Below are 14,387 nucleotides of genomic sequence, written 5' to 3' on the forward strand. Positions count from 1 at the left end.
GTTTAAAATGTAAATACAATTCAGTTCAATATAATTCAGTAAAACATAAATAAAACATGAAACATGGGAAAATTGACATTTAAGAGAGAAAACATAATCTGGAGGGACAGAGATAGAGCGTATTTGTGTCTTGATTATGGCTAGACAGATATGGATGGGCCAGTGTGGGGCTTTGATGGCAACTCTAATTGTTGGGGAATAAGGCCAGTGCCAAGCAGACTTCTATGATCTGTGCCCCGAATATGGCTAGACAGATCTTGATGAGCTGGAGTGGGCTTCAATAGCAACTCCATTTTTGGGGGGAACTAAGACCAGTGCTGGGCAGACTTCTATGATCTGTGTACCAAAAATGGCAAGGACAGATCAAGATCAGATATTCATATGTTAGACTCAAGCATATGGTATGCGGGCCTTCTCTGTCACTGCCCCATCCTTATGGAATCCTTTACCCGGATACCTGAGATCATGTGCAGACATTGAACAATTCAAGCGGATGCTAAAAACGCATCTGTTTATGAAAGCCATCTTGGCTACATGAAGACTTGTCTGATTGCCTCTTGTTTCTTTTTCTGCGTTGAAATCACAGCACCTCTCACCTCTGTATGAAAGCGCTAGAGGCAGCAGGGCAGCAGATCGCCTCCCTTCAGCCCTCCTTCCCTCCTTGTGTCCCGCCCTAGCAGAAGTTATGTCAGACGAGGGCGGGACACAGGGAGGGAAGGAGGCCCGAAGGGAGGCGATCTGCTGCCCTGCTGCCTGCAGCGCTTTCACACGGAGGTGAGAGGCGCTGTGATTTCAATGCAGGGGGCCTGGCCTGGTGGCAGATGGTCGACGACGGAGGGCAGGTGGGACTGTGGGGCCGGGCCCGGGGAATTTTGTCCCCCCTGCCCACCCCTCTCGGCGGCTATGCACTGCACTGGTATGATAAAGCTATTTGCTGCATTCTGAGGGGCCGATGCAGAAAGAAGGCTCATGATAGAGCCATGCGCAGATGTCTGAGCGCATAATACCACAGCATGCAAGAAGCTAACTGCATGCAAATTTTATGCACAGCAAACCTGCAGCAAATGCGGGGAAGAGAATGCGTGATGCTTCTTCTGAGCACATTCAAACAACAAGCAGAAGTGTCGGCACACATCAGCGCCAGTGGCGTAGCTATGGGTGGGCCTAGGTGGGCACAGGCCCACCCATTCTTGTCTCAGGCCCAACCAACAGCAGCATCTCACTCCCCTCGCTTCCTCTTCTCCACCAGCAGCCCGGTATCTGATCCCACCCTGAATCTCCCCAGTGTACCTCAGAGGTATCCTATTCCTAGCGGCCTCGGTGATTCACCTTCACTACCTGCACCGGCCCCCGCAGGCTTCCCTCTGCCATGTCCCTCCTTCACGGATGTCACTTCCTGTTTCTTCACTGATGGGATGTGGCAGAGGGAAGCCTGCATGGGCCAGCGCACACAGCGAAGATGAATCGTTGAGGCCACCTGGTTGCCTCTGAAGCACACTGATGAGATTCAAGGAGGGGACAGATGCTGGTCTTTGGGGGCGGGGGAGGACAGAGGAAAATGCTGAGCTAAAGGGGGGGGGGTTGGAAGGGCCCACCCAATTTAACTGTAGGTCCACCCAAAATGGTAGGTCTGGCTATGCTGCTGATCAGCGCTTGTTCTTCTGCTCCTAAATATGAGCCTTGCAAAAATTGCTTACTCGTTGGTGTCCTTTTACTAAGGTGCACTGATGGATTTAGCGCGTGCTAATGATTTCTGTGCGCCAAATGATAAGATACCCATTATATTCCTATGGGCATCTTATTTAGTATGTGCTAGTCGTTACTGCGCACTAAGGGGTATGTTTACTAAGGTGCGTTAGCGTTTTTAATGCGCCTATAAAGGCGCATTAAATGCTAACGCACCAATACATTTCTATAGGCACGTTAGTGTTTGACGTGTGTTAGCATTTAACATGCATTTAAAACAATAAGTTGCCTGTCGCATGCCTTTGTAAGAACAGGCGTAAATCTGTTAGCACTCCTTAGTAACAGACACCAATAGTTTTGCAAGGCTCATATTTATGCATAAGCGCTGATGTGTTCTTTCACTTTTGGTTTTGTTCCAACACATGAACACTTTTGTTTTTTTTAGCTCAAATCGTTTTTATTAAAATTGTTATGCCTTTAAGACCTGCAGGGGCTTCCTTCCGCTTGCAAAACAGACAAAACAGGCGGTTAAATTTGAAAGATTGACAATAAAAAAAAACCCTCTGCACAAAACTTTCTATGCCACCCTGAACCCTAGCAGAAAAATTCTCACATTTTGCCCATGTCAAAATTTAGTAGCATATTCTCTGTACTGCACGGAATACCTATAGTGCATGAGTTAACACCCATGCACAAGCCCTCTCTGCATTGCTTGACACAAACAACCTGTGTTGAACCTCTGGTAACCCCATGGTTAAACCCACAGTTGCTTTCTGCATTGGCCTCTGAGTAAATACCTCCTTTCCTGTCATTTGCCAGAGTGGACATTAGCTCACACATTGACAGGAAAGGAGTTAAAACACAGGCTATACTTCCTTCCCACACCCCTCCTTCCTATCTCTCCAGATCTCCCACCCCTCACCCACAAAAAACACTTTGGTAACCCTAGTGAGACCTGTGGATTTCTCACCCCCAACCCTACAAATGTCTCTGGTGGTCCTGGAACACACTGCATGGAGTCAGTCTGCCAAATAAGGCAGCTATTACCCTATTTGGCAAACTGATCCTGTGTGGTGGGCCCTGATGCATAGTGCAGGCTCAGGTGCCACCGTTCTTTAAGGTGGTACTGCGGAGGTAGGATAAAGGGCATCATTTCTTCCTCCCAACAGAGGACCATGGGAGTCAAAGGGTCTAGGAGGGGAGTCAACTTGGGTTATAGCCTTATAGGTGTCATTTGTAAGGCCAGGGAGTGGGTCCTACTTGGTTCACCAGAAACATTTGTGAGACCGGGGTTGGGGATCAGGAAGGTGCCCACCCATCAACAAGCCTTTCTTGTGGGCCAGGGGGTGGGGAATCTGGAGGTCCTCTGTGATGTTTGGTAAGGGAAAGTGCGGCACTTCACCACAGATCACCCTCTGCTCCCACTTGACCTCTTCATACCAGCCTGATCTGGTTTAAAGATTCAGTGTATTTTTTAATACTGTGGTACATTTTGGCACAATCTTTTACATCAGGAGCAATTTTTCTGCAGCTGTTCCTTAGTGCATTGGTTTTCTCACGCTAATCTTTCTGCAGGAAGTTCAAGCGTAAAACACCGTCACTAATGGGTCAGTTTACAGCATCAGAGATTGATTGCTCAGGTCTTTGTTCTGCTTCTCTTCATGCATTGTTGTTCTGACTGTACCACCGATTTCTCTTAGATAATCAGTACTACATCGCCCTGCATGCAATGGGGCAAAATCAGGGCTGGATCACCCTGCTGAGCCTGGGGTGAGTTGGCATTCCCCCCCCCCCCCCCCCAACACTAATTGTTTTTGCTTAGCAGACAATAGCAGTGCAGGAATTAGGTTATCCCTCTCCAGCCCCACTGCTTTCACAATGCAGGATTCAGTAACCTTGATTAAATGATCTGAGCTGCTTTGAAGTGTCGGGCCAGACTCTAATGTAGCCCAGTCTTGCATTGTGCCTTCAAGTTCAGTTTTCTGTCTACTTCAGTGACTCTTTATGTTTTTAGCTATTAAGGAAATGAAAAGGAGGAGAGGGAGTAGGTTTCAAAAGAAAAAGGAGTGGTCTTGCATGAAATGCTAACGGCTCTCTTTCTTCTTATTCTTATTATTTTAATTTAAAAAAAGATGTTTTGTTTAGTTTAAATCTGTGAATGGAATTCCTTTCAGCTCTGAGGGAACAGATAGGGAGAAAGAAGCTCCTCCCACCTGGATTTCTCTGTCCACGCCCCCTGCCAGCTCTGGTTTGGGTAAACCAATGGGAGCATCCGTGTCCCATTCCTCCCCTCCCCTTGGCTTCGTCACCGCCCCCAATACTCCAGGAGCTTACAAGCAACCTTGCTCCGACTTGGCTGTCAAACGAGCTCAGCCAAGCATCCGAGACGGAGAGGCTGCTGAAGAAACTGATCGCGCCACAGACAGGACTTCGGCAGGTGCGTGCGCGGTGCTACTACAGTCCCCTAGAATGGGCAGCATCCTTCTTCTCCTGGGTGGCCTGCTGGCTTCTGCTGCAACTTTACGGACTGCTTCCACGGAGCAGGACTCTCTGCCCTCCTGCCCCCCTCTGTGCCGTTGCAACGAGGATGGTATAATGCTTTTGGTGGACTGCGCCGAGCTGGGGCTGTCTGCAGTGCCCGGGAGCCTGAGCCCCTTCAGCGCTTATCTGTAAGTACACAACCACCAATTCCTCACCCACACCTTTATTTTTTTTTTTTAACCCACATGGAAACAAAAGCACCGGGAAACCCCCTGACTGATTTGCTCCGTTCAGGACTTTTACCTGTTGAAGGTTTGCTGTAGCGCCCCGTGTGCTGTGGATTTGCAGCAGGTACAGAATCAATTCTGTGCTTTAAATCCTGCAAAACCGCTGAGTGTCCCTGGAGAAGAATATTATTAGATCATTGTATAGTCTCTTTTTTATAACATTCTCCACGTCTAGTTACTGAACAAATGCTGGATAGAATGAAATAGATTATTAGACGACTAGATTTTCGGTACTTCGCGGTGGAGTTTCTAGCCCTTCTGATATGGGGGGGGGGGGGGGGGGGGGGGATCTTTTGCTCTCTTAACTTTCTGATCAATGAGAAGAACCTCTCCCACCAGGAGCTACATATTTGTTGTAGTGGTATCATTTCACCCAGGTCAACCAAACAGGCTGATCCAGGCCTGGTTTTGCATCATTGCATATTTGGATTTTTAGTGGGGGGGAAAAAAGTCAGGATTGTAAATTCATGTATACACTGGAATAAACCTAGAACTGAACCACCTCTGTGGTTAACCTGGGGCTAGGTGACAACCCTATTTCCTTCCTCCTCCCCCCCCCCCCCCCCCCCACTGTATCTAAATGTGCAACTCTTCTTGAACTCCAATTTTTATAATGGTGGTGGGGGGTAAATACATTAAAAATCTAAATTATTATTATTAGCATTTGTATAGTGCTACCAGAAACACGCAGCGCTGAACACCTGACATAAAGAGAGACAGTCCCTGCTCAAAAGAGCTTACAATCTAAATAATACAGACAGCTGAGACAGTTACGGGTGAGGGATAAAGGTGAGAAGGAAGGAAGGGCACCTTCCTTTTATTCCTATTCATTCCTTCCCTCCACCCCTTCTTCTGGCAAGGGTGCTCTAGCTGAGACCTAGAGATCCTGAGATCCCTTCTCCACTACTGCCAACTCCAGACTTCGCGCCTTCTGTCTCGCTGCACCCTACGCCTGGAATAAACTTCCTGAGCCCCTACGTCTTGCCCCATCCTTGGCCACCTTTAAATCTAGACTGAAAGCCCACCTCTTTAACATTGCTTTTGACTCGTAACCACTTGTAACCACTCGCCTCCACCTACCCTCCTCTCTTCCTTCCCGTTCACATTAATTGATTTGATTTGCTTATTTTATTTATTTTTTGTCTATTAGATTGTAAGCTCTTTGAGCAGGGACTGTCTTTCTATGTTTGTGCAGCGCTGCGTACGCCTTGTAGCGCTATAGAAATGCTAAATAGTAGTAGTAGTAGTAGATTCCTCTGTCCTGCAGCCCCAGTGCACTTGAGGCAGATACTAGGTGTTATTTAGGGCAGTGTTTCCCGGTCCTGGAGTAACCCCTTGCCAGTCAGGTTTTCAGGATATCCACAATGACTATGCATGAAAGAAATTTGCCTATAATGGTGGCAGTGCATGCAAATCAATTTCATGCATATTCATTGTGGATATCCTGAAAACCTGACTGGCAAGGGGTTACTCCAGGTCCGAGTTGGGAAAAACTGATTTAGGGGATGCAAGGGGCTGCCCCCCCCCCCCCCCCCACAGGAATGTGGATGTTGTCACCTCAGCACCCTGAGCCTGAGGAGTGGCAGCCAGGTCTGGGAGTCGATTCTGAGTCTCTCATATTGCAGCATGGGTTGGCCATTAGACCTCTCCCCCTACCCCCCCAATTTCGTTCCTTAACATCAAACGTACCTTATCCTCATGTCTTCTGTAATGCCACCCCTTTCCTCTGACACCTAGACACATTGCTCTTTCTTTGTCAAGTCATATAAGCCAAATATCCAACGTATGCAGGCGCAACATACAGTGGGGGAAATAAGTATTTGATCCCTTGCTGATTTTGTAAGTTTGCCCACTGACAAAGACATGAGCAGCCCATAATTGAAGGGTAGGTTATTGGTAACAGTGAGAGATAGCACATCACAAATTAAATCCGGAAAATCACATTGTGGAAAGTATATGAATTTATTTGCATTCTGCAGAGGGAAATAAGTATTTGATCCCTCTGGCAAACAAGACCTAATACTTGGTGGCAAAACCCTTGTTGGCAAGCACAGCGGTCAGACGTCTTCTGTAGTTGATGATGAGGTTTGCACACATGTCAGGAGGAATTTTGGTCCACTCCTCTTTGCAGATCATCTCTAAATCATTAAGAGTTCTGGGCTGTCGCTTGGCAACTCGCAGCTTCAGCTCCCTCCATAAGTTTTCAATGGGATTAAGGTCTGGTGACTGGCTAGGCCACTCCATGACCCTAATGTGCTTCTTCCTGAGCCACTCCTTTGTTGCCTTGGCTGTATGTTTTGGGTCATTGTCGTGCTGGAAGACCCAGCCACGACCCATTTTTAAGGCCCTGGCGGAGGGAAGGAGGTTGTCACTCAGAATTGTACGGTACATGGCCCCATCCATTCTCCCATTGATGCGGTGAAGTAGTCCTGTGCCCTTAGCAGAGAAACACCCCCAAAACATAACATTTCCGCCTCCATGCTTGACAGTGGGGACGGTGTTCTTTGGGTCATAGGCAGCATTTTTCTTCCTCCAAACACGGCGAGTTGAGTTCATGCCAAAGAGCTCAATTTTTGTCTCATCTGACCACAGCACCTTCTCCCAATCACTCTCAGCATCATCCAGGTGTTCACTGGCAAACTTCAGACGGGCCGTCACATGTGCCTTCCGGAGCAGGGGGACCTTGCGGGCACTGCAGGATTGCAATCCGTTATGTCGTAATGTGTTACCAATGGTTTTCGTGGTGACAGTGGTCCCAGCTGCCTTGAGATCATTGACAAGTTCCCCCCTTGTAGTTGTAGGCTGATTTCTAACCTTCCTCATGATCAAGGATACCCCACGAGGTGAGATTTTGCGTGGAGCCCCAGATCTTTGTCGATTGACAGTCATTTTGTACTTCTTCCATTTTCTTACTATGGCACCAACAGTTGTCTCCTTCTCGCCCAGCGTCTTACTGATGGTTTTGTAGCCCATTCCAGCCTTGTGCAGGTGTATGATCTTGTCCCTGACATCCTTAGACAGCTCCTTGCTCTTGGCCATTTTGTAGAGGTTAGAGTCTGACTGATTCACTGAGTCTGTGGACAGGTGTCTTTCATACAGGTGACCATTGCCGACAGCTGTCTGTCATGCAGGTAACGAGTTGATTTGGAGCATCTACCTGGTCTGTAGGGGCCAGATCTCTTACTGGTTGGTGGGGGATCAAATACTTATTTCCCTCTGCAGAATGCAAATAAATTCATATACTTTCCACAATGTGATTTTCCGGATTTAATTTGTGATGTGCTATCTCTCACTGTTACCAATAACCTACCCTTCAATTATGGGCTGCTCATGTCTTTGTCAGTGGGCAAACTTACAAAATCAGCAAGGGATCAAATACTTATTTCCCCCACTGTATATTAAATGTTAAATAAAACCTCTGTTTAACAAATGAACCCAGAATTTATTAACCACCTTGATGAAGAGTTCACCCTAGAGTGTACAACAGATATAGCTTGACATAAGCAACTTAGGGGCACTTCTACTGAAGAGTTGTGCACAGCAACAGACTTGCTGGGCGCCATTCTGGAACTACCGCCAGGCTATTTCTACTTTTGTGGTGCCGGTGCTTACCCGGCGGACACTTCCCGGTTACCATTGGGATTGCACGGGAGCCCTTACTGCTACCTCAATGGGTGGTGATAAGTGTTCCCCCCCCCCCTGAAATGGCCGCACAGCAAGTGGTTCACTTACTGCATGGCCATTTCTTGCAAAAAAAGACAGCCTTTTACCCACTGCGGTAAAAGGGGACCTCGGCGTGCATCAAAAACATGCACCGATGCTAGCACAGGTGCCCTTTACCACAGCTTAGTAGAAGGACCACTTATACTGTAGTAACAATGTAACAATAGTACAATGACCAAATGTCAGCATAAAACAATGAGTTACTCTTCTGTTGTATCTCTACCTGATTTATTTTTTATAGGAATAAAAAAGCCGTACATGCAAATTATTCAAAACCCAGTAATTTGCAAGTTAGAAATATTTCAAGGTGTAGTTCAATTTTTGATATTGTCAAATAACCTGTTTTTAGTGTGTGTGTGAGTGTATCTATCTATGCTATTTTGGGCTGTACATCAGATTCAAGGGTATATTTATTTATTTATTTATTTAGTTATTCAGATTGTGTGTGTGGTTGTGTGTGTGTATATATATATATATATATATATATATATATATATATATATATATATATATATATATACACACACATAAGCTCATCACGTACATTCTTGAATCTCCATTATCCCAATTGTAGAGGACTTAAGTTTAAATCAATATATGCATCCAGCTTCTCTTACATCTGCATGCAACTTTGGCATGCACTGCTGAATGCCATAAAAACAACACATGATTTGGCAGCCTTCCGGAAATTATTAAAGACTAAACTGTTCAAAGAGACTTATCATAGGGATCCTTCTTAAAAACATGACATTGAACTGTACTACAATTAGCTAACATTGAATCATTCTTATCTGGCTACTTTATCCCATTGTTATTATTCAATGCTTTTCATTACCCTTGTTCATAAATACCTGAATTGTACTGTTTATCTATTTTTCTACCAATTTATATTACGTATTCTCTGTTCTTTAACTGGCATATTGCTTTGTTTTTCTTATTCCGGAAATGACAATCGCCACTACGGTATTTGTAAGTCACATTGAGCCTGCAAAGAGGTGGGAAAATGGGGGATATAAATTATTTGAATATATATATACACACACATAATTTGAATAAATTTGTGTATATATATATGGAGAGAGATGAGACTTACCACCTGTTAAACCCTGCCTGGCATGGAAGGCATGCACTATGGAATTTGCTGCCTATCAGTAACAGTCTCTAGGGATTAGAAATCTGTTTGTGTTCTCACTATCAAAGCAACACATGGGGTTGAAAAGATAATCTCTTGTTTGCCTTCAAATTCATAACAGCAGATTAACAGGTATGGAGGCTCTCTGCTCAGCCCACAGATCTTGATCTGGACTGCCTAATTTTCTTATGGAAATCAGAATTACAATGCTATGCATGTGATTATACATATATATATATATATATATATATATATATATATACTCATGATGTATTGTAAGCCACTTGTGGGATACAAATGTAACAAACAAATAAATAAATATAAACTGGATTGTCCACTGCCGGTTATCATGGGTGAACTGGCAACTCTGTTGGTGAAGTCCACCAAGTCTGTCATTCCTTACCATGTGAGAATTCACCTTGATTGTCTGCCTCAATCCTCTAATGCCTTTATCAGTTTTTCACACATGGCCATGCAGGCTTTCACGTTGAAGCCCCTGTGGCAAATGATTTTGCAGAAAAGGCAAATAAAAGGCAATTGACGTGAAAGCGGTGTTCATCACCTGCCCTGCTTGTTATAGTTCATTTTCAGTACCTCAGTACGGAATAAAAGATGGATAAATGGCTTTGCAGCACAGCATCTTTCAGTTGAATGGGCCAAGCAACCAGCACCCACACCCGGGCCACACCCACACCACTCTCTAGTTCCTGGTAGGACTGTGGACCCAGTGGTCTCTCCCCTCCCCCATTCTGCTTCCTATGCTTTACAGGGTGGCTAATGTGACTGTCAGTTGTCAGGCTATTAGATGAGGCTACAGGGTCTCCTCAGGGCTTTTAGAATCACTGTGTATTTTCAGGAGTTCAGCTTTCCTAGAATTCAGAAAAAAAATTAAACCATGCTTTAGTCAATAAATGGGGCTTCTATTCTTAGATGTTGATGAATTCTAAATTCTGGTTTTTATTTTCCAGCTCATTAGGGGGGGGGGGGGGGGTTGAGGATACAAAAAAAAAAACAGTTGTTCGAGGTCTTTTGCATCATACTTGGTGCCTTTTCTAGTGCAATCAAATATCTAAGGGGTTCTTTTACCTAACTGTGATAAACACTAATGCACGCTTACTGCTGCAAAACATGCTTTACTACGGGACATGCTCAGTCAGGGCTGCCAACTTCGCGGTTTTCATGTGCAGTTGGGCTGTTTTTTTAGTGCTGACCACGGGCATTTTCCGGCAGTCACAGGTTGTGACTTTTTGTGCGGGGTTTGTTTTTCTTGGGCAGCCGCTGCTGGTTCCTCCTTCCAGCTTGATTCAAGCCTCATTTTGACTCCAAATTTGACCAATAGGAGGGCGAGGTGTGTGAAGAGGTCATCATCTGATGATGGCTCATCACACTCTGGAGGAGGAGCGAGACGGAGAGATCTGCAGCATATGACACAGAGCAGCGCCAGCACAGCACAGCAGCCACGTTGGAAAAGGACTCTTAGAAGAGGTGGCAGGGGTAGCATGCTGCACGGGTGGGACTCCTTCACGGGTTGTGCTGGGAAATGTTTTTTCCCACCTGGCCAGTGGCATAAGAAGGGGGGGAGGCAGTGGGGCGGTCCGCCCCGGGTGCACGTGCTGGGGGGGGGGTCAGCTCGCTGGTTCTCTGCTCTTTTTGCCCCGGAACAGGTTACTTCCTGTTCCGGGGCAGAGAAAGCAGGGAAGCAGCAGAGCCGACGCAGCTCCCAGTGACGTGCACTGGGGGCGGATCGGCCCTCCCGCCTACCCCCCGCTGCAAGGTAGGGTGCGCTCCAGAGGGGGGGGGGGTGCCGTGCCCAGCACCCGGGGGGGGGGGGTGCACAGCAGCGACCCGTCCCGGGTATCAGGCACCCTCGCTATGGCACTGCACCTGGCAACCCTGTGCTGAGGCATCCTGTGGTAATTCTGGGATTGGTGCATGCTACCCATGTGCTAAACAATAAATTGTATTATTTTAGTGTTGGGGAGGGTCTGGGATGGAGAGTAGACGTGTCATTGTCACACTCTAACCAATTGACTCATGGTTAGCCAGGGAGCTCTTACTGCCTACAAAATAGGTGGTTGGGGGGAGGGGCTCATACGCCATGTGCTAAAACTGAGTGGAAGATACAAGAAAACCTGGGAAAGAGTGCTAGGGAAAATGGTGTTTTTGGTTTTTCAGTGTGTGTCCAATAAACACCTATTTTAACTTTTGCATTGAGGTATGGATAAAACCTAAAATACGAAGCCCTTATTCAGGTTGTTGATCTAGGGTTACTCGCTCTCTCCAAATCAGCAGAAACCAGACATCCAGAAATTGTGTCATGGACTTGCAGTTCTAACTGTTAGCGAATCTGGCAATGACAGTCTCTATAACTGGTCACTTTATTTCCCAGAAAACATGGACTGTTGAATAGTTCCTTTATGTGTTAGTAATTTGATTTGGGGATGCAGTAGCACTTTAGGTTACTAAAACTTTTTTTTAGCCTTTTTATTGCAACTGGAGCTTGGCCTTGGTATTTTATGGTGATATTACATGGCTGTCATATGTTACAGTGACAAAAAGTTCCACAAGATTCTTTATATGATTTTTCCTTCCTTGCTCTTCTTCTCCTCAGCTGGTTCTCAGCTTCCCAAGTCCTCATCTTACCAGGCCAAAAATATTGCTACATTTTTTTTCTCCCTTGCACCATTGTATTCCCATGGGTGTCTCCTGCTGTATAATAGTTTAATAGTCTAATAGTTTATAAAATGTAATATACCACTATTCTAATAATCAAGGTGGTTTACAATAAAATTCAATAAAAAATAAAAGAAAGGAATGCCATAAAAAATGTTAGGAAAACACGTACATCACAAGAGCAATCACTCAACCTCTCATACTCAAGGTCTACCGGTATACATCTTAATTAAAAGGCCCAAAATACACCCCAATCCTTAGACATCCCCAAAAGCTTTCTGGAAAACCTTAGTTTGCAACTCTACTGGTAAACTGTTCCACAAGACCGTTTCCCCCATGTTTCCTCCAATGAGACATGGAAATTTTGCAGGGACTTCCTATGGTGAAGGGCAGAGCACTATTCTTTCACGGTTCACTAGGTAGCAGTGTATGGGCAGGACTTGGCCCTCCCGCAGTCCAGGGTTGGAAAGAACATTCTCCAGTGCATTGACCTTTGGGCTATTATGTGCCTAAAGAACTAGCCCAAAGTTATCTGACATCCTACTTAAATCTGCGTTTGTACATCCCCCACCAAGGAGTGACTTAAGGCCCTCCCCACCCCATATTCTAGCATCTCGCCTTCCCTACCTCTCACACCCAATTAAATACCCAGCATCTCCCTCTCCTCTCTTTGAGGTGTCCAGCATCTCTCTGCTTCCTTATCCCCCTCTCTTCTGAGGTGTTCAGCATCTCTTCTCTCCTCCCTCTCACCTCCCTTTCTTTCCCTACCACCTCCAGGGTGCACTGGAGTGGCTATCAGCTTTTATAAAGAAGACTCATTGCAGCAAGCTGGGTCTCACACTCTCCAATCTGCTTATTTTGGAGGGGATGGAACCTGGCAGGGCTTGAGCACGCACAGTTGATGAACCTTCTTTAGACAAACTGCCAGCTGCCTCAGCACCATCCTCTCCAACTGTGCTGCCCTAGGTGGATATGTACTCATTCAGTGGACCACTGAGCCCATGGCATCACAAGCCTTCAGCAGCAATGGAGCCTTGGGGGGAGGGGGAGGGGGAGAGCAATGGTAGAGGTTGGTTTGTTTGAGCCTTGCCCCCTTCGTGCCCCTGGACATGGGATCCAGAGGTTAACCCATTAGTACCCAATGTTCCCATATTTGTTCCCACATATGGGAACATTGGGCACTAATGGGTTAAACTTGGGCCTTTTTTACAGTGCAGAAGACAAGCCACTAAGATACTGGACTGGAATCTCATGAATGAGAGTAGCACAGACATCCAGCAAAACAAAGCGTGGTGTAAATCTCGCCCACAAGCTTCCAGGGTTTTCCAGCTGTAGCTTTGTATTTCAGTGTCTTTAAAGTACATGCTGACATGTGTTGGTAGGTCATTGGCTACTATGGTGGACAACCGTCAAAAGTAATTTAATAAGTCAAGTTAGGGACATCATCAGCCAGATGTACACTACCAAAAGCCGTAAAAACAATGCACGACCACCTAAACATCCGGAAATCACTAAAAACCAACCTGTTCAAAAAGGCATACCCTATCGACCCAACCTAAGTGCCTAAACCTTGCAACACAACGAAACCAAAGCTTGTAACAGACTCTGCCTAACTCTTCCTCTTCACGACTCCCCATTATGTTTATTACACGTGAACCTTATTTGACCACAACAACTCTTTGTATTTGTTTCTCTACCGGAGTTGGCGAACGCCTCTACGGCACAATGTAAGCCACATTGAGCCTGCAAATAGGTGGGAAAATGTGGGATACAAATGTAACAAATAAATAAAATAAATTTCCCAACGGGGGGTAATTCTGTAAAGAAGGTGCTAACCTATGCCTAATCTGCATGCAAATGATTTGTGTTAAAGGCCAAAAATCCAGCTAGGCATAGTTTGAAGGTGGGTGTTTACACCTGGGCGGAATCTGGAAGGAACATGGGCAGGGCGCCCAGTTATATGTGTAAATTAGAGACTAATTTTACACATGTTTTAGAAAATTAGGAACAAACACATCAGTTCTATTGCTGGTTTAAATGTTTGTGCCTAAATTATAAGTGTGGATTTTAGCTGTGACACCAGCATTGTATAAAGGAAAGGAAGCACCTATAGAAGTGGAGGAGTGGCCTAGTGGTTAGAGCACCGGTCTTGCAATCCAGAGGTTTCCGGTTCAAATCCTGCTGCTGCTCCTTGTGATCTTGGGCAAGTCACTTAACTCTCCATTGCCTCAGGTACAAACTTAGATTGTGAGCCTTCCTGGGACAGAGAAATTTCGAGAGCACCTGAATGTAACTCACCTTGAGCTACTACTGAAAAAGGTGTGAGCAAAATCTAAATAAATAGAACAGACACTACATAGGGGTCCTATATGTGCCTAGACATCATTGCACTGCTTTAGAATAGC

At 45.7% G+C, this 14,387-nt stretch overlaps 1 protein-coding gene across 2 annotated transcripts in view; it reads left to right on the forward strand.

Moving 5' to 3' along the window:
* The first annotated feature begins 4,075 nt into the window (after positions 1-4,075).
* Positions 4,076-14,387, forward strand: part of LGR6 (leucine rich repeat containing G protein-coupled receptor 6) — a 236,033-nt gene continuing 225,721 nt past the window's right edge. For both annotated transcript variants that reach the window (XM_030221817.1, XM_030221818.1), the window contains exon 1: positions 4,076-4,355. In XM_030221817.1, the coding sequence (XP_030077677.1) occupies positions 4,156-4,355 (200 nt within the window). In that variant the 5' untranslated portion in view covers positions 4,076-4,155. The remainder of the gene's footprint in view (positions 4,356-14,387) is intronic.

This window comes from Microcaecilia unicolor, chromosome 12, assembly GCF_901765095.1.
Source record: "Microcaecilia unicolor chromosome 12, aMicUni1.1, whole genome shotgun sequence".
Taxonomy (NCBI): domain Eukaryota; kingdom Metazoa; phylum Chordata; class Amphibia; order Gymnophiona; family Siphonopidae; genus Microcaecilia; species Microcaecilia unicolor.